We start from the raw sequence: 18,625 nt of genomic DNA, 5'->3' as shown, positions 1-18,625 counted from the left end.
TTTTAAGAATGGGATTAATTTTGGCTAATTTAAGTTTGTCAGGGAATATATTATTTTCAAATGAAGATGATATTAAATAAAATAATGGTTTACAAATGCTGTCCATAACATAAATAGCTACATTACTGGAAATACCATCATATCCACATGACTTGTTGCGTTTAAGTTCAATAACTGCTTTATTAAATTCAAGTTTAGTTATTTTTTTCATTATTTATACTAGTGTTGGGTTTTTCTCCCAACTTATTAAATGTTTTATTTGGTTGCGCAATGTTAGAAGCAAGAGAGGGGCCTACATATAAACATTGTTTTTTTTTTTAGATTTAATATGTTTGTTTATATTATATATGTTTGTTTATATTATAAATCAAATCCGAATTTTTAAAAATAGCAAACTTAGCTTAACATGGTGCGCAGACCAACCTGGTTAGGGCGATGATTTTGATGATAATACTTTTAAAGAGACTTTATTATTATTGAATAAAGACAATTTCAGCTAATTTTGGTCGCAATTTGAAACGTTCAACAAAAGTATTTGAAATAATAATTAATGAAATATGGTATCATAAAATGTCGATTCTGTAATGAAACATTGGTTCATCTCAAATGTTATCAAAAATCTTTTCAGATACCTTAGGAACAATATTCCTCACAGTAATGCTGAACTGGAAAAGTTGTTGAGCATTGTAAAACAAAGTTAATAAAAAAGGAAACCACCTGAACAGCTGTTGTATACCTCAAGAAAAGGAACAAAAAATTACAATTCTAAACATAATGAATAAAACTGAGTTATTTATTTACCAAATAACACTTACCATACTTTTTAAATTTTTCTTGTTTAAAAAAAGTTTTTTTTTTTTTAATTTTACGTTTATTCAGGTTTTTGCGTAAATCTCAAGTTTTTTTTTATGAATCTCAAGGTTTAAAAAAAAAAGGATTGAAAGGTCTGCATTTATATATATATATATATATATATATATATATATATATATATATATATATATATATATATATATATATATATATATATATATATTCCAACACCTTTGTAATTGAAGCATGACCAGATTCCTATCGAGCCTCCTCCACTTTGTACAGTCGGTCTAATGTACCTGGCGTAATACTTTTCGTGAGCCATTCTTTTGACTGTTATGTTAGATTTGCAATTGATAAGCGCAAAGTTACTCTCATCACTCCACATAATGTTTTTCCATTGTTCTATTGTCCAATACCTTCTTTCACGACACCATTTTAGTCTCCTTTGTTTATCATATGGACGCAGGAGCGGTTTTTTCAAAGCAGAGTAGACTCCAATCTTGTATTTGATAAGTATTCGGCGGACTGTGCTTTGAGAAATAGATGTATTTCACGTTGTATTGAATTCTGTGGTCAATTCTTTGTAAATAATTCTTGGATTAGCTCTGACAGCTCTAAAAAAGGCACTATCGTCCTTTCTGGTGGTTGACAAGGGCCTACCTGGCCTCGTTTTCTCGCTGGCACCACCAGTGTGAAGAAAGTTTTGATTCGTTGTCCGAACGTATTTCTCAGAAACTCCAATTAACATGGCGATTTCTAAATTACTTTTGGTTCCTTCTTTGATGTGAGCAATAATTTGCCATCTTTCACCTTGATACGTCTTTTCCCCATTTTTCGCGTCTTTTTAGTGCAAAACTAACTTAACATTTGTTTATTTATTAAATAATGATTAACTAATTCGAGGTAAGTCATATTTATATAAGGTTTTTTGAAAAAATCAATTAATGTAGGCCTATTAATGAGAAATATGGGAAAAAACTACTAATTAACTATCAATTAACAAGATAGAAGACTTTTTTGATTGGGCGTGTAAATTTATGAATAAAATAAAATAAAGCTTATTAATTAACTTTTTTGTGCTAATTGGTATAGAATGAGTAATAAACATCCTGTAAAAAAATTAAGGTACTTTATAATAGAGTTTCACTTCCTCTATTAAATTATATATCAAACATAGCGGTAGCACTTTTATTTTATATTTATATTACGGCTTCATATAATTTTTGAGATATCTTTATTAAGATCTTTTCATATTTTTGAACCTAAAACAGCATAAACTTGCTTAAAAAGTAGAAAAAAGCAAAACAAAATAAAATCTTTACATTATTTATTCTGTTAATTAAGAACTGGAATAATGGCAGATATGGCAATTTTTTCTAGCAGTCTACCACCTATTTAATTTTAAGAATAACATATACAAATACAACAATGCAACTCAAGCTGGTTCACCATAGGGCGTGAGGGGGTGAGGAGTTGCCCGCCCGCGCTCCGTTAGCCGATCAACTAAAATATAAATTTCTCATTACAAAGTTCTGCGTTTATTTTAAACGAAAACAGAAAACTAGGTAATAACAAACCATTGTTTACATATATCTACTTTACAAGTTTGCCTGCAATTATGACAGAAAAAAAAACAGAGACGTTTTGTTTTAAGAAAATATTTCTAAAAATCATAATGTACACAGTCGATGCATTTTTAACATAGTTAGACTTTTTTTTTTAAAAGAAGAAAACAAAAAATATAAATTAACTGATTTCAACGTTGTGAAGCATCTGATCTTATGATGTTAAAATTGTTTTAAAAATGGCACCCTTTCTTATTTGAAACCTACTCGCGCTGGCCCTACTTTCAAAGTTTATCCGTCAATATCTCCAGCAACGACAACTGAACTACAAACGAAAGACGTACATCCTTTCTTAATAAAGAAATAGATGGCATCATGTTCTCATAACTTGTCTATACTCTATTAAGAAAGGATGTACATCTTTCATTTGTAGTTCAGTCGTCTTTGCTGGAGATATTCTGTTTCGTGCTAGTTTATACAAAAAAAAGTTGTATAAACTAGCAGGAACGTAAATTTCATTTTAAATGCTTGTTTTCAGAAACACGTATAGTGTAAATACATTTTTTATATAACCAAACCATTGCAGTAATATTTAATATTTCGTGTTTTTTTTTAGCTATAATTGTAACCAAAGTAAACTTAGCAAACTCAAAGTTTAGATTATTTGGTGTTTATTTGGTGTTTATTTGATGTTTTAGACGTACTTAAAAGTTATGATAAAAGGCACATAAACTCATCAATAAAATATATTGATCACAAATGCGTTTCTCAAAAAAAAATGTTCATTAGAGGTTAATGTGGTTTCTCGAAAAAAAAATGTTCCCTAGAGGTTAATGTCCACCCTCAACTCCTGCCACCCCCTACTCATTCTCAAGACTTACCCCCCCCCCTTCCACCCACGATGCTAAACCTCAATCTGCCACTGGCTTTACTATTGTATCATACAAAGCAGTAAGTGAATTTTATTAAATAAAACAACGCGCTGTTTTAGTATGTAAAACAACGCACTGTTTTATTAATATAATATATATTTAAATTATATTTAATTTCTATAAATGCTATTTATAGAAATTAAATATAAACTAAATAAAAAATATTTTGAAAACTTTCATTTTTATCTATTTATTTTGATTAAAAATAAGTTACCGTATTTATAAGACTAAAAATAAGTTACCGTATGTATACTCTTTGGACAACTTAATTTTATCATCAACATGAAGACCGCTACTAGACAGTCCAAAATGAAGAGATTTGTCAATAATGTAATCGCATTCCTCCATTGTTAAAAAGTTATCTATAACTTAAAAAATAAGGACAAAAATTTAGAAAACTGTTTTGATGCTGTTTATTTCGTAGTCATTCTGCAATTGCATTAAAAAAAAAAAAACTTACTGAACACAGTTGGTTTAATTGCTTGAGTGACCATCTTTATTACTTCCCCGCCACCTAAGTCAATTTCTCGTTCATAGCCTTTCTAAAATAAATTTGTTTCTGGATTTAGTAAAAGTAAATGATTTTAATAATATGATTTGAGTTAGTCCAAAAGACAGTTCTTTTTCAACATTTATGAAGGTAAATTAGTTACACGAATTGGATCCCATTTAAATAGTTTTTCTCTTCCGGCTAATTTCTCGTCTATTTCATAAAAGAAAGGTTCATCGTCGTCTTCCTCAAACTCGCTTGCTTTTTCACAAACTCCATCCGATTGATTTTTTGAGCAACGTTCTTCTTTAGTATATTTATTACATGTTGTAGAACAAACAACCAACAAAACCAAAAACAAAGGAAGGTTCATAACTGAATTTTTTGTATATGACTAAATTATAAATAGTACAAAATGTCATAATCATATGTTTCCTCCCACAATTCCCAATGTAACTTTGGTTGCTAGTTGTATATATATATATATATATATATATATATATATATATATATATATATATATATATATATATATATATATATATATATATATATATAAAATTCATTAAATTGGTATTAGTTTATTTTTTGTGTGCATAAAATGTCAATATTTTGAAGGCCCCCCATGAACTGCAACCACTGCCTTTATACATCTTGGCATGGAATCAACAAGAGCTTTTATACTAGGTTGTTCAATTTCCCTCCAGGCTTTCTGTAGATTAGCCCAAAGTTGTTATTTGGAATCAGGTTCCTTAAAATAATAAATTAGAAATTTTTCATCGTTAAGTGTTATTTCATTAAATATACTCTGAGAGGTGACCATTAGACCTTCTTGAATTATCATTCAAAAAACGAGAAAATAATATTATCCGCAAGTTTTACTGGTATTTTACTTGATATAAAATGTTAGAAAATGTTTGTATTGGTTCGTAAAAAGTAAAATATGAAGAACAAATTATATTAAAGCAAGGAATGAAATAGAAAAAAAAAAAAAACGTAGAAATATTTGGAAAGAAGAAAAAGAAATTAAATTTCTTTCTCTTTTTTTTATTCTTTTTTATGGTAATAGTTAAACACTTAAATGTTTTAAATGTTAGTTATCCTTTAAATGCTTAAATTTGTTAAATAATAAATTTAAAAAAACTTAAACGTTTCAATATCTAATGCAACAAAAGGAAAATCAATTTTTACATCATTATAAAATTTTTTTACCACATCAAACAGCATACTACTAAGTATTTTATACGCCATTACTAAATGCCATGAGTTAAATGTACATTACCAAAATGCACGGTTTAAATTTACACAAATAGAAAGTAAGCATAAACTAGCGCAAACCACATATATTAAAATATTTTGTTCTATAAAAATCTTGAAGAAACTTTTAAACATAAATTTGTTTGTGTTTTAAATCTTAAGCAGAATTAGAAGAGGCATGACCTTTTAATCTTTATTTTATTCTTGATGTATCATTTTTGATGTATCATCTTTGATGAATGTTACCTTCATTTTGTTAAAACGTGCGACTTTGCACAGAATACAAAATAAGAAAAAAGACAGAATACAAAATAAGAAAAGGCTGAAAACCAATTAGTATTCTCATGTTCGTCATAACTTTGAATTTTTAACTCTGTAGGTTACTAATTTTTGATTGCACCATTGGTTAGGCATTATGATTTGAAATATATATTCTCAAAAAATTAAAAATGTTAAAAAAAAATATTTTTAACTAAAAACAAAACAAAAAAAAACAATATTACTTTCATCATAAAAGTATGGTTTTATTAAAAATTCATTTTTAATTTTTTGTAATAATATTTTTACAAAAATTTCCATAAATTGCCGGTGCCTAACAAACATATTTCGTAAAAATGTCAATAGAATTTTATGAAACATCTTTTTATAATTAAAATGCAAGTATATACGTTAGACACCTGCAATTCCTGGATTTTATCACTTCAAACAATTAGCTTCCATAAAAGTTAGAGTTTTGGTGAAAAAAAAATATTTCTAATGTTTAGCAAAATCTATCTTACTTTAAAATGAGTTTCAAAGTTTGAATATAAATAATGTGCCTTCTTCATGTCTTCTTTTTTAAATATACAATAGTATTGGCCGCTTAAATAATTTTAACAAACATTACAAATATTTCAACTTGGTGATGTTGCAAGCAAGGCCGGATTAATAGTCTTGAGGGCTGGGTGCAAATATTATTTTGGGGCCCCATTCCTCAAAATATATGTTCAAAAATAAATGCAGCAAAATAGGAAATTATCTTTTTTATTCATAAAGAAATTTTTCTTGCTTTTATATTGACAAAGTCAATTACGACATCTTCAAAGTACACATCACAAAAGGAATTCAAATGACCATTAAACTTTGAGAAACGGAGATCATTTTTAACTCTTGCTATTTTTGAAAAAGTTGAGAAGGGTTAGTGAGAAGGGTTAGTTTAATCTTCTTTCTTGCACTTTCATGCTTGAAATGCTTCGGAATAATGCTTAATCTTCCTGCACATTTATAAATGTCAAGAAAGTCTTTACGAACTTATGCCACAAATTCCTTACGAACTTATGCCACAAAGTCAGCACTTTTATCATGAACTTTGGTAGCATCAAATTGTAACATGATTCTCAAAGCCATAAGCTAAAGCTCCTTTATAAAAGACACATAAAAAGATACCATTTTCTTGAAAAGTATTTTAACTTTATTTTGTGTATGATATTTTTCATCTTTATCTAGAACAATAATTCTAGGGTCTCAAGAATATGGCTGTAATTTGCATGTAGAATTTGAATAGAAATAGCTTCTGCTGATCATCTTCTCTAACTCAGACTTTTAATGGTAACTTTTCTACTCATTTCTGCACCACTTACGAGACAAATTATTTGCCACCTGTGAGTTAAAAAAGCATAGCAATTATAAAGACATTGAAGAAACTCAAAAAAATCAAATACAGTCTTACAGCTGCCATTTACGCCAAATAAATTTAAAGAATGTACAGCTCAAGGAATAAAATTAATGTTTGTATTCATCTTTTTTCAGTTGTGCTCGCAGGTTATTGTATTTTCCAGACCAGATGAACGAATTGTCATAGGACCACAAGCTCTTTAATTTTTTCTTGAGTGCATCTGTCCTGTGCCATTCCATTATTTTCACAAGAAAACTCAAACCTAAAAAAAATTTTTTCCACAACAGCTTCCTCGCTTACATATCGAATGATTATTACAAGTGAGTTGAAGTGTGCAGTGTCAGATAATAAGTCTGCAATCAGTAAAAAGTATTATGGTTTGGACGCATTGCTACCAAAGGAGCATTTTATGTCATCAAGAAAACAATTTCAATAAAATGTATGAAAAATTTCCTCTGCCGAGATTTTCTCAGTTTTTTAAGAGTTAGGCACGGAATAGGTGAAATTTTGAAAAAAACTCCAAGGCCCAGAGAAAGTTTCAATTACTGAAGGTGTCTTTTCTTTCTAAGTTACCTAAAAGCTAAATCTCGGCTACACAAAAACTTAAAGCTTTCAATAACTTTTCTCAGAAAATCTCTCATCTCTTTTATCCAGCAACTGCTGTTTTAATTGAGCATCAATTTTTCTTTTGTTTTAACTTTTCTAAAATATCACTGGACTGCCTCAGTGAGTTGTTTGGTACGTTTAGGCCTCTGCATAAAATGCTGTCAATATGACCAGTCATCAAATTCAGTTCTGAAGTCGCCATCCGAGCCTTGAAAAAGCAGCAGAAGAAACAAAATACTCTTCGAGTAGACGGCAAATAAACAAGTCCCTTTTCCGAATTTCACTATTTTTCAGCACCCTAAATATGTTTTTGTCACTTTTTTGCAGAGATTTAGTCAAGACAGTAAAGGCCAAGACCAAGACTAAGACTAAGACATTTAGGCCTAAGACCTAGACCAAGACTGAATGCTTCAAGACCAAGACCAAGACACCAAAAAATTAACCCAAGACCAAGACTTTGAAAGTTTTTACAAGACCGGGATCAAGACTTAGGTTCTTGGTCTTGATCAATTTTTTTCATTTTTATACATCAATCAAAAAAGGAACATATAAACAAATAAAAAAATAATAATATAAATAACTTCAATGAAAGATTACAAAAAAAAAGTTAAATTTTTTTTAAAATTCTTCTAACATAAAAAATTTCAGTTAAAACCGTGTCAAACCAACGCGATGAACTCTCATTGAGAGCAGGAAGTTGCGGCTAATCTACGGTTTGTTATTAATAACTAAACCATTCATTGAGTTGATTTTTACGTAAGAATCAAGAAAGTAGAGGTCCGAGACCAAGACCAATACTCAAGGCTTTCAAGACCAAGAATAATACCAAGACTTTAGGCTTCAAGACTAATACCAAATCCAAGACAGTTAAAGGTAATGTTGCAGAATAGTGGCGTAAAATAGTTTTATTTTTTCGTTTGTTATGAGACTTGCTCAAAGTGGTGACTTTTTAATATAAACATACGGAATATTTTAATATCTTTTTTAGATTTTTTTTTAAAGTTTTTTTTCTATTATTTGATAGACTGCCTGCCCCAACCAAACCCTCCGTCGATGTAGTGGCACTTCTTTGTAGCAGCAGGCTATAAGATAGTCGATGTAGCAGCACTTCCTTGTAGCAGCAGGCTATAAGATAGTCGATGTATGTACTGAAGCCAATTAATATTAGTCTATATTAAAAAGTCACCACTTTGAGCAAGTCTCACAACAAGCGAAAAAATAAAATTATTTTACGCCACTATTCTGCAACATTACCCAGTTAAATATGAGTCTCGAGGCGTCTCAAGACCAAGACTTTGGTCTCGAGACCTACATCTCTGCTTTTTTGTATTTTTCAAAATCTTTTTCTACAACACTTTGATCCGGAACTTCTTTTATAGAAATCCAGTAGCTTTGCGCTTCTTTCAAATTCTTTCACAATCCTGGGTCAGATTGACATATTAAAAAATTGAACTAAACCGAAAATTTACGGTGAAGTTTTTTTTGTTTAGTTTGCTTTTTCATTTAAAAAGTTTTTCATGCAGCAAAAGTTTTTTAATTTAAGTTTATAACATAACGTATATTTTGCTCATAACATAAGTTCGTTCAGCCTTTTTACCAATTTAAAAAAGACTATGTATATTAAATTAAGAAGTTAAAAGTAAAAAAATACATTTGACGAAAACAAATTGGAAGCCATAAAGTTAACTACAAAAATCAGATTATATACATAATCTGTTACATTTGAAAGATAAAACCAGCTACAAAAATAGATTAAGATGTGAACCTTCTTATCCCGCTCAATCATGTTATTTTACGTATTAAAAAGCTGGACATTTTATACGTTTTTAAGCCCTTGCAATAGTGATATAGAGGATCCAAAAAAGCGCCCGACTCCCTGAAAAATAGGTTCTTATTAGCATGCGCATGCTTTAATCCGACATTGGTTGCAAGATTTTTTTTTACAAGTTGTACTATTATTTAGTTGGTTTGAAGTTTTTGTAAATGTGTATTTACTCAATAGCCATTTTATCTTAATCATTTATAGCCATAACAATTATTTTATTTTTATATGTAAGAAATTATAATTTTTTTTATTTATTTATTTATTTATTTCGCCGTTTAATAACTTTTACAATTTACAAGGTTTATAAATAAAAAAAAACTGGCGGGGCAAGTAGAAGACATTATTTTGTCTTATCACCGAGCCCCAATCGTACGTATTTACAATAGCCGGATAATATATTTATACTTTACAAACTATTTATTAAAAATTATAAATGTAAAAATAAACAACAATTAGTTTAAGAAATACTTCAAGAACAATATTCATGTTAAGAGTAATAATCAAGTAAACAAGAAAAACTGAAAGAAAAGTAAAAAACAAAAACAAAAATAAATAAATTAATTAAAGAGCACGTATTTTCAAGAGCCACACTATATACGTATATTATACAAAGTATTTGTTGAAGAATATGAAAATAAAATTTATAACAATTTGTAATAAAATAATATTTAAATAAAGAACAAAAAATTCAAAATAAAAGAGTACTTAATTTAAAAAAAACCGTTTTATGTATGTATATTTCTAACCAATTTAATTAAAAGCAAAATAAATAACAACTCATTAATAGTTAAGTAAAATGTTGATAAACTAAGATTTCACCAATAACTTTTAAGATTAGAGGAAACACCATAACTCAAATAATGAAAAAACTATCAAACAAAAATTGATAAATTGATAAATTCTGATACATATTTTATATAATTGATTTTTAGTTTAAAAGAGGCATTTAAAATCGGATATATTAAAATCCATAAGTAATAACACCTGTTTCGATTCTTTTTTAAACTGATGTATACTAACTTTTCCGTATTTGCAATATTAGGAAACTTTTTCCACAAATAGGGTCCACGATATTGAATTGAATATGTAATTTGTTTTGAATTATATTTAGGGACAATGTAGTATTATTTGAAAATTTTGTCGGATATTTATGCTCTACTTTTTCAAAATAGGACTGAAATATTTTAGGAGATAGTCCCATTTTTGTTTTATACATAAACATTAAAACTTGATGTAAGTTTATTTTATAAACATTTAATGCGCCCAGTATACGCAGAAGAGGCTCGCATGGTACAATTTTATCAGCTCCAAATAATATTCTGCAGGCATGTTTTTGTTTACTGTACAATTTTTTTAATTTTGTATGATTTGTACTTGCTCATGCAATATTACAATAAACCAAATGACAATGAATGAAAGAAAAATATAAACTTTTTAAAGATTTATTGTTTAAAAATGGTTTAGCCCTATATATCATGGCAATATTTTTTGATAACTTTTTCTCAATGCTTTTTATATGATCACTCCAACGTAAATGTTCATCTAATATTACTCCCAAAAAGTTAATTGAAGTTTCTCTTTTAATGTTAGCGTTATTGATTATTAGATTTGGGAGTTTAATTGGAATATTTTCTAACTTATTTACTTTATGAAATAAAATAAATTTGGTTTTCTCCACATTTAGAGACAGTTTATTACTTATAAACCATTCATTAACCTTACCCAACTCTTCGTTAGCTGTTTCAAAAAGTGTTTTAATATCTCTGTGAGAATAAAAAAGATTGGAGTCATCTGCAAAAAAAATACAGTTTAAGAAGTGTGTTGCTAGATTTAAATCATTTATATATACTAAGAATAATAAGGGTCCTAAAATAGAGCCCTGGGGGACACCACAAGTTACAGCATATGGAATTGTTTGTTTTTGCGCATATTGGATGAATTGCATTCTATTGGTCAAATAGCTTTTGAACCAAAGTAAGTTATTATTTTTTACTCCATAATATTCAAGTTTTTTTATAAGTATGTTATGGTTTACAGTATCAAAAGCCTTTGACAGATCAATGAAAACTCCTAATGTAAAGTAGTTAGTACTAAATGCGTTTGTTATATGATTGACTATATCAATCACTGCATGTTCAGTGGAACATTTTTTCTTAAAACCAAACTGTTTTGAGTACAACATATTGTTTTCTGATAAATAATTAAATAGCCTGTTGTACATTATTCTTTCAAGCAATTTTGAGAAACACGGTAATATAGATATAGGTCTATAATTAGAAATAATAGAGTCATCGCCAGTCTTAAAAACTGGTGTGATTCGTGCAATTTTTAATTTTTCCGGAACATTACCTGTTTTAAAAGAAAGATTAAAGATGCGAAACAAAAGAGGTTCGATTATATGTTAAACAGATTTTACAACATTAACGTTAACTTTATCAAATCCAGCACTTTTGTTGTTTTTAAGACTATAAAAGGCGGTTCGCAATTCAATTAATTTAAGATTAGGTTCATCCATAACTTTATCGTAATTTTTTAAATAAGACTCAAATGAAGTTGAATTCAGAGGAATTTTTGATGCCAAAATTGGACCAGCATTAATAAAAAAACTGTTTATTTTTTCAGCAATAATTGATTTATCATAAATATTTTTATCATCAACTGTTATTTTTTTTGGCAGAGTGTTTCTCGTATAATTATTTTTGCCAATTACTTCTTTAATTACATTCCAAGTTTTTTTGGTGTTTCCGCATGCTTTGTCTAATAGTTTTGCATAATAAAGCTTTTTAGAGCTTTTTTTTGTTTTTTCGAATACATTTTTGTAGTTTTTATATGTCATTTCGTTTTTATAAGTTTTTTTTTTTTAAGTATTTATCATATAATTTTTGTTTTCTTTTTGAGGATTTTAGTAACCCATTAGACATCCATGAAGTCATAACTGTTTTTGTGTTCACTATAATTTGTTTTTCAGGAAATGCTGTTTCATATTGCTTGCAGAATTGACTTAGAAATAGATCATATGAGTTGTTAGCATCGTTTGATTGCAATACCAGATTCCAATCAACGTTGTTTCTTAAAAGGTTTTGAAACTGTTTTACAGAGTTTTCATTGATCTGTCGCCTAAATATGGTAGTTTTAGAAGGAATGTTGTTATTTATTATGTTATTAGTAACTAAGAATCTTGGGAAATGATCTGATAAGTCAGTTTTGATTATATCTGTGTTAAGACGGTTATTATGAAAGTTATTAGTTATTATATTATCAAGAAGTGTCGAAGAGTTGTTAGTCACTCTAGTTGGCTTGTTTATTGTTGGAATTAAGTTACTTTAAAGAAGAGTGTTTATAAAATTTTTTACATTATTATTTGAAGCATGTTTTTTTAAGTCAATGTTTAGATCAACAGCCAAAAAGACATGATCTCGCGTTTTATTGATAGCTGTTATAAATGATTTCAGATGAGTTTTATATTTTTTAAAATTACCTGATGGTGGTCTATATGTCGCATTTACAATTATGTTTTTTGTGTTTTTATTTTTTAATTCAATACATAATGACTCACAATCTATTTCATTCACACAGAGATCATTACGTAAACTATAATTAATTGAGTTGTGGATAAAAATACTTACGCCCCCACCAATACCAAAATTACGTGGTTGGTGAACTGATTTGTAATTAATTAGTTCAAATTCCGCATTTGTTTCACCACACTTACACCAAGTTTCCGTAAGACAAATAATTTTAAAATCATGTTTTAATTCATCCAACAAAAACTTAAAGTTTTCAAAATTTTTTTTTAAACTTCGAACATTAATGTTTAAAATTGAAAAAAAAACTTCCTTTTTTTGTAGATATTGGAAAGATTCAAAAACTGTATAGTATTGACTTTCAAATATTTGTTGATTAAAATTATCAGAGTCATCTTCGTCCCTGAGAATGATATTTTCATCAAAAAATTTAATTATTAAGTTTTCTTCCATTTTTTGTTTATTTGTTTTTAAACAAAATAAAATAATAATAATAGAAAATAAAAAGGATTTGTATAAACAAATAATTGCAAATAAAACAATAAAACTTAACTCTTGCTTTCTTGGCACGGTTTTTTTGATACCCAATTGCGCACAATTAGCTTATCATACGATATATATGCAAATTTTCCCAGCTGCCTTTCAGTTTTCATTCTTTCTCTAAATTCTTTTCTTATTACATTAGTTTCGTAGCAACAATCTTCATTAATGAAAATACTTTCACCCTTTAATTTAAAAGAATTTTTTTAAATTTCCACTTTATCTTTGTAATCTAAAAGTTTTATCATGATTGTTCGTGGTTTTTTTGCATCTTTACGTCCGCAGCGATGCGCTCGTTCAATTTTAACATTTTTTACCCCTAAAGTCTGTTCAAACAGTTTGATCACTTTTGTTTCACTTTCCGTCCATGTTTCATTTTCGTTTTCTTTCAGTCCATTAATCTTGAGATTATTTCTTCGTGACCGATCTTCAATTTCTCTTAGTTTATTTTTAAGGTCGGTAAACTCTATATTTTTGTGCGCTACATTTTTAGAAACTCTTTCTTTCTCGATAGATTCAATATTATTTTTAATCTTTTTTTCAATGAGTTCTTCGTGAAAATTTAAGCTTTCTTTTACATCAAATACATCCTTTTCGAGTCTTTTAATTTTTTCCATACTGTCGATAATATTTAATTCTGTTTTTTGTTGTCTATCACTCGTTATCTTTGCATTTGCACTAATGACTTTAAGAACGTTTTCTTCTTGTTGTTTTATTAGTAACTCTATGTCTTTCTTATACTCAGCAAACATTTCTCTAAACATATTTCTTATTTCGCTAATTGTAACTGCCATATTTAACATAATTAAAGAGCCTATTTTTCATACAAAGCGGCTAGCAAGAAGGGGGCTAACAACAGCAGTATAGATTTTTGCGTTATACGCAAGAACGAACAATCTTAGCAGAAGAATTCTCTGTTGAATACACTCAAGCAGTATATAGTCCCAAAGTTTTACAGAGAATACATTCAAGCATTAAATAGTCCCATAGTTTTGCAGAGAATACATTCAAGCAGTATATAGTCCCAAAGTTTCATAAATAGGCAAAGTCTAGTTTACAACTTATTCAGCTATTTAATAAGTTGTATTGCGCTGCCCAAAATTTGTAGAAACTGTTTTTAAGGCCTTCAATTTGAGAGCTCTAACTCTAGTTAGTTCTTGCTGCTACATCCTCTCCCCCCCCCCGGGTCCGTCACTTACATTATTTTGATAAACAGGGATCAATTGTTATTAGTAAGATTTTGGAAACAAGAAAAGCTCCAAAGGCGTTATTAAAAGTCTAAAAAATAAATTTAAAAAAGTGTACTATGGGGAATGTCATTCATGTTTTGAGATACTTTTAGTTAGTAGATGTTATTAGGTATGGTACTAACGAATGAAGAGCTAGTACGGTATTTCAATTCAGAATCGAAAAAATCCTTCAAACTTTCTTGAAAGCAGTGAAACGGACTTCTTAAGGAGAAATTTATATTTTAGCTAAATGCATCACAAATCAAAACAAACATAAAATCTTTTAAAACAAAAAAAGAATACACGTTATAGTTTTTGAAATTACTTTGAGTTAATGTATTTGTTCCAACTTGGAACAAATATATTAACACATATATTTATATATATTTACACATATATATGTATATATAAATTAGCATTTATATATACATATATATGTGTAAATATATATTATATATATTTACACATATATATGTATATATAAATGCTAATTTTATCATAACCTGGACTCTAGTTATTTTTTTGACTTAATAAAGCACTACGCAACTCGATTAAACTCGATTATAGTTTGAATTTTAGCTTTTATTGATTTATCGCTTTCAAATAGTTTTGAGGAATATTAGTTGTCATTATTAGTTGTCATTATTAGTTGTAATATTGCTTGCATTGAAAAATATCAGGAAACAATCCGTCAAAATTAGTCTTTATTACATCTGTGTCATAGCAACTGTTAACAAAGTTGTTATGATTATATTATCAAAAAAAGAAGAGTTTTTAGTTATTATTGTTGGTTTGGTTATAAGTGGATTGAGATTGTGTTTCAAGAGAGTATGAACAAAATGTATAATATTTTCATTTGAAGTGTATTTTTAAATATCTAAATTAACCTAATTAGTAAATGTTTTCCGTGTTTTATTTACTTTTGTGGGAAAAGTTCGTAAAAAATTTTCAAAATTTTCAAGTTGTCTATGTGTAGCATTTACGATGTTTTTAGTTTATTATTTCTTTAAAAATGACTCGCAATCTTTTTCATTAACACAAAGGTCATTACGTGGTACAAAATTAATAGAATAAAAATACTAAAGGTGAATTTCCACTCATACGTTTTTCTACGGAAACGGAAAAGGAAATGGAAAAATATCCCGTGAGTATGCGGATTTTTCCTTCGGACAATATAAAACTTATACCACGCCTACTACCGTAATCACGAGAACATTTTTCCCTTTCATATTCTCCCATATGAGCGTTGCTCATATGGGAGATGTTTGATTGAGGAAACTTTTGTCGCTCTGCGCTGAACTCTTTCAAGCATATTGATATCCTTTTTTAGGTGAGGAGACCATGCTTGAATAGCGAATTCCAGGTGTGGGCGCACATATGTGATGTAAAGCGTTCGCCAGAGATAAATGCTTCTGCTTCAGAACACTTCTTTTAGTAGGCCCAATTTGTAATAGGCTACTGAGACTGCAGACTCTACCTGGGCACGGACTTTGAGGTCATTTGATATTAGAATACCTAGATCTCGTTCAGTTTCAGTTTCCTCCAGGTTTCGACGAGTGCCTTCTGTGTTCGTCATTGAATAGACTTGATTAGATTTTCTGTTACCTCGACCGACATGCATTGTTTTGCATTTTTCCACATTAAAGAACATCAACCATTTGTGAGACCATTTTATGGCTTGATCAATGTCTGATTGTAAAGCTAGCATATCTTCATTCGATTTTATCATGTTCATAATTTTACTATCATCTGCGTAGAGCTTGAACTGGCTGGTAATGTTGTCCGGCAGATCATTTATAAATAGTACGAAAAGGAGAGGGCCGAGGACACTTCCTTGAGGGACGCCACTTGTAACTTTTTTCCAATCTGATGTGAATATTTTAGCAGTTGAGTGAGTATCAATGACAACACGCTGTTGTCTATTGTTAAGCCAAGCATTTATCCACATTAGTGCTTTCCCGCTGATGCCATATGCTTTCAATTTGCCCAATAGGCGATTATGTGGGACTTTATCAAATGCTTTTGCAAAATCAGTGTAAATCATATCGACTGGATACTTCTTGTGTGCAGCTTCTGTGAGGAAGTCGCGAGTTTCGAGGAGATTAGTCAAACAGCTTTTTCTTTGAACAAATCCGTGTTGTGCTATGCTTATTAAACCGTTTAAGTTACAGTGTAGCATTATTTTTTCATGTAATATACTCTCGAATATTTTGCATGGTATGGATGTGAGAGAAACTGGTCTATAATTTGATGCTCTTAGTTTGCTTCCTTTCTTGAAAATGGGCGTGACGTTAGATTTTTTCCACAGATCTGGTATAGTGCTGGTTGAGAAAGATTTCTTGAAAACTAATGTTAGTGGCAATGCGAAAGCTTCTGCGCAGTGTTTGAGTACACGAGGGTGAACGTTATCAACACCAAGAGATTTAGATTCGTCTAGGTTTGCGAATCGAGCACGGATATCGTTGATTGAAAAGATATTCTCGTCTAATATACATTTATTGTCAGTTCGGGGTTCTAATTCCGGCACAGGTCCGTCTGGCTCGTTGACAAATACTGATTGGAAATAATTGTTCAGGGTTGTGCAAATAATTTGAAGATCTGTTGAAATTGTTCCATCAATTGTTTCTATGGAGTTGAATACATATTTTGAGTTGGTTTTGTTTTTGATATGAGCGTGTAGCTTTTTAGGGTCGTTTTTATGTAAATTAGCTAGGTTCTCTTCATATTTTAACACTGCTAATCTCAAAGTTTTGGTTACATTTCTGCATGCTTCTTTGTACTTGTCTTTGAGCTCTCTATGTGTATGGCGACCAGAGGCAATATATTTATTCCAAAGTTCTTGTTTTGTTCTAATAGCTTTTAAAACTTCGTCTGTTATCCATAGTTCGTGTTTCTTCTTGAAGGGCAAGGTAGTCGACGGAATGAGTTCTGTTGCTAGTTCGTCGTACACTTCTAGGAATAGATTGTAACATTCGTTAGCTGAGCAGTTTTCGAATAAGCTTTTCCAATTTGTTGAACTTAATTTTAGCGAATTATAAATGTATAAATAATATGCTGTTGCTGTAGAACTTATTTTATTATTGTTATTTGAAATTTTTATTAAAATAAAAATTCAAAATTAATGGACCGTGATATGCGGGCCATGCCATTGGCTGACGAGGGCCACCTTCTGGCCCGTGGGCCACGCGTTGGACAACCCTGCCTTAGATCATTATGTATAGTATGTTTACTTTAAATAACTTTCATATTGTTAATTGAGTTAGAATAACCAAGTAACATTCATATGTTACTTGGTTGTTTAAAGCATGATGATGTTGTTTAAAGCATGATAAATAATTCTAATTTATTACGAAGAAGAATAGTCGAAATACAATCTACTTTGAAAATAGAATGCTGGTAGTTTTAACTCTAAACACGCGTACAATAAAATATTTAAGAAGCTTGGTAAAAATAGGGATATAATATATAGTATATAAATGGTATTGTGGTTTATCCTCCGCCAGCTAATTGCCTTGTGGAGGCCACATTACCAAGGCCCGCAGAGATAAGTTCAGCTCCCGAAGGACCGTCATTGCATGCTCTACGGACCAAGAGTAAAGTGATTTTGGGGAGAACGAAGGTATAGTAGAGTGTAAGATAGAAGAAGTCGCATTAGAAAGATTGCATAGAGAAAACGGACAGGAACTGCACACGATGTTAGAAGGTGCAATAGTACTGTTAGTCGGAAGACTTGAAGAGTTCACTTGATTTGATATCTTCCTAAAGTAACTTTGTCGTCCCAAATATATAGTATATAAATAGGGATAATGCTAATTTAATTTTATAAGTTAAGCTTGGCGTTGCGTAATTTATGGACGATCTCTAACACACTGTTAAATAAGAAAGTGATGTAAGAGAAAGAGTTTTTAAAACCTTTTTCTTTACAACTGTGCGATTTATTGCTCTTAAGCTTTAATATGCATTTTTCAATGTCATTTGTTGAGATAAATTTGAAATTAGGTCATTGTGTAGATGTAGAATTTGCGTTACTAATATACATTCAATTTTATTTTGGTTTTATATTCTGTTTTGACAGCTTTTTTGACAAGTTTTTTTTTATCTTTGATATACTATGCAATTCGCTGATTTATTACAATCGGATTTTTGCTTTTATTTAAAATAAAATAAAAGGTTATCATTGTATTTTT

General features: G+C 29.5%; 1 protein-coding gene across 1 annotated transcript in view; it reads right to left on the bottom strand.

Moving 5' to 3' along the window:
• The window catches only part of LOC136072099 (transmembrane prolyl 4-hydroxylase-like), a 116,997-nt gene that overhangs the window by 25,853 nt on the left and 72,519 nt on the right, over positions 1–18,625 (bottom strand). Inside the window, exons 2-4 of the mRNA XM_065820391.1 lie at positions 3,967–4,199; positions 3,774–3,855; positions 3,556–3,681 (exon numbers count right to left, since the gene is read on the bottom strand). Coding sequence (XP_065676463.1) covers positions 3,556–3,681; positions 3,774–3,855; positions 3,967–4,176 — 418 coding nt within the window. The 5' untranslated portion in view covers positions 4,177–4,199. The remainder of the gene's footprint in view (positions 1–3,555; positions 3,682–3,773; positions 3,856–3,966; positions 4,200–18,625) is intronic.

Source organism: Hydra vulgaris, chromosome 15 (genome assembly GCF_038396675.1).
Source record: "Hydra vulgaris chromosome 15, alternate assembly HydraT2T_AEP".
NCBI classification, from domain to species: domain Eukaryota; kingdom Metazoa; phylum Cnidaria; class Hydrozoa; order Anthoathecata; family Hydridae; genus Hydra; species Hydra vulgaris.
This window is presented reverse-complemented; position numbering and strand designations above follow the sequence as displayed.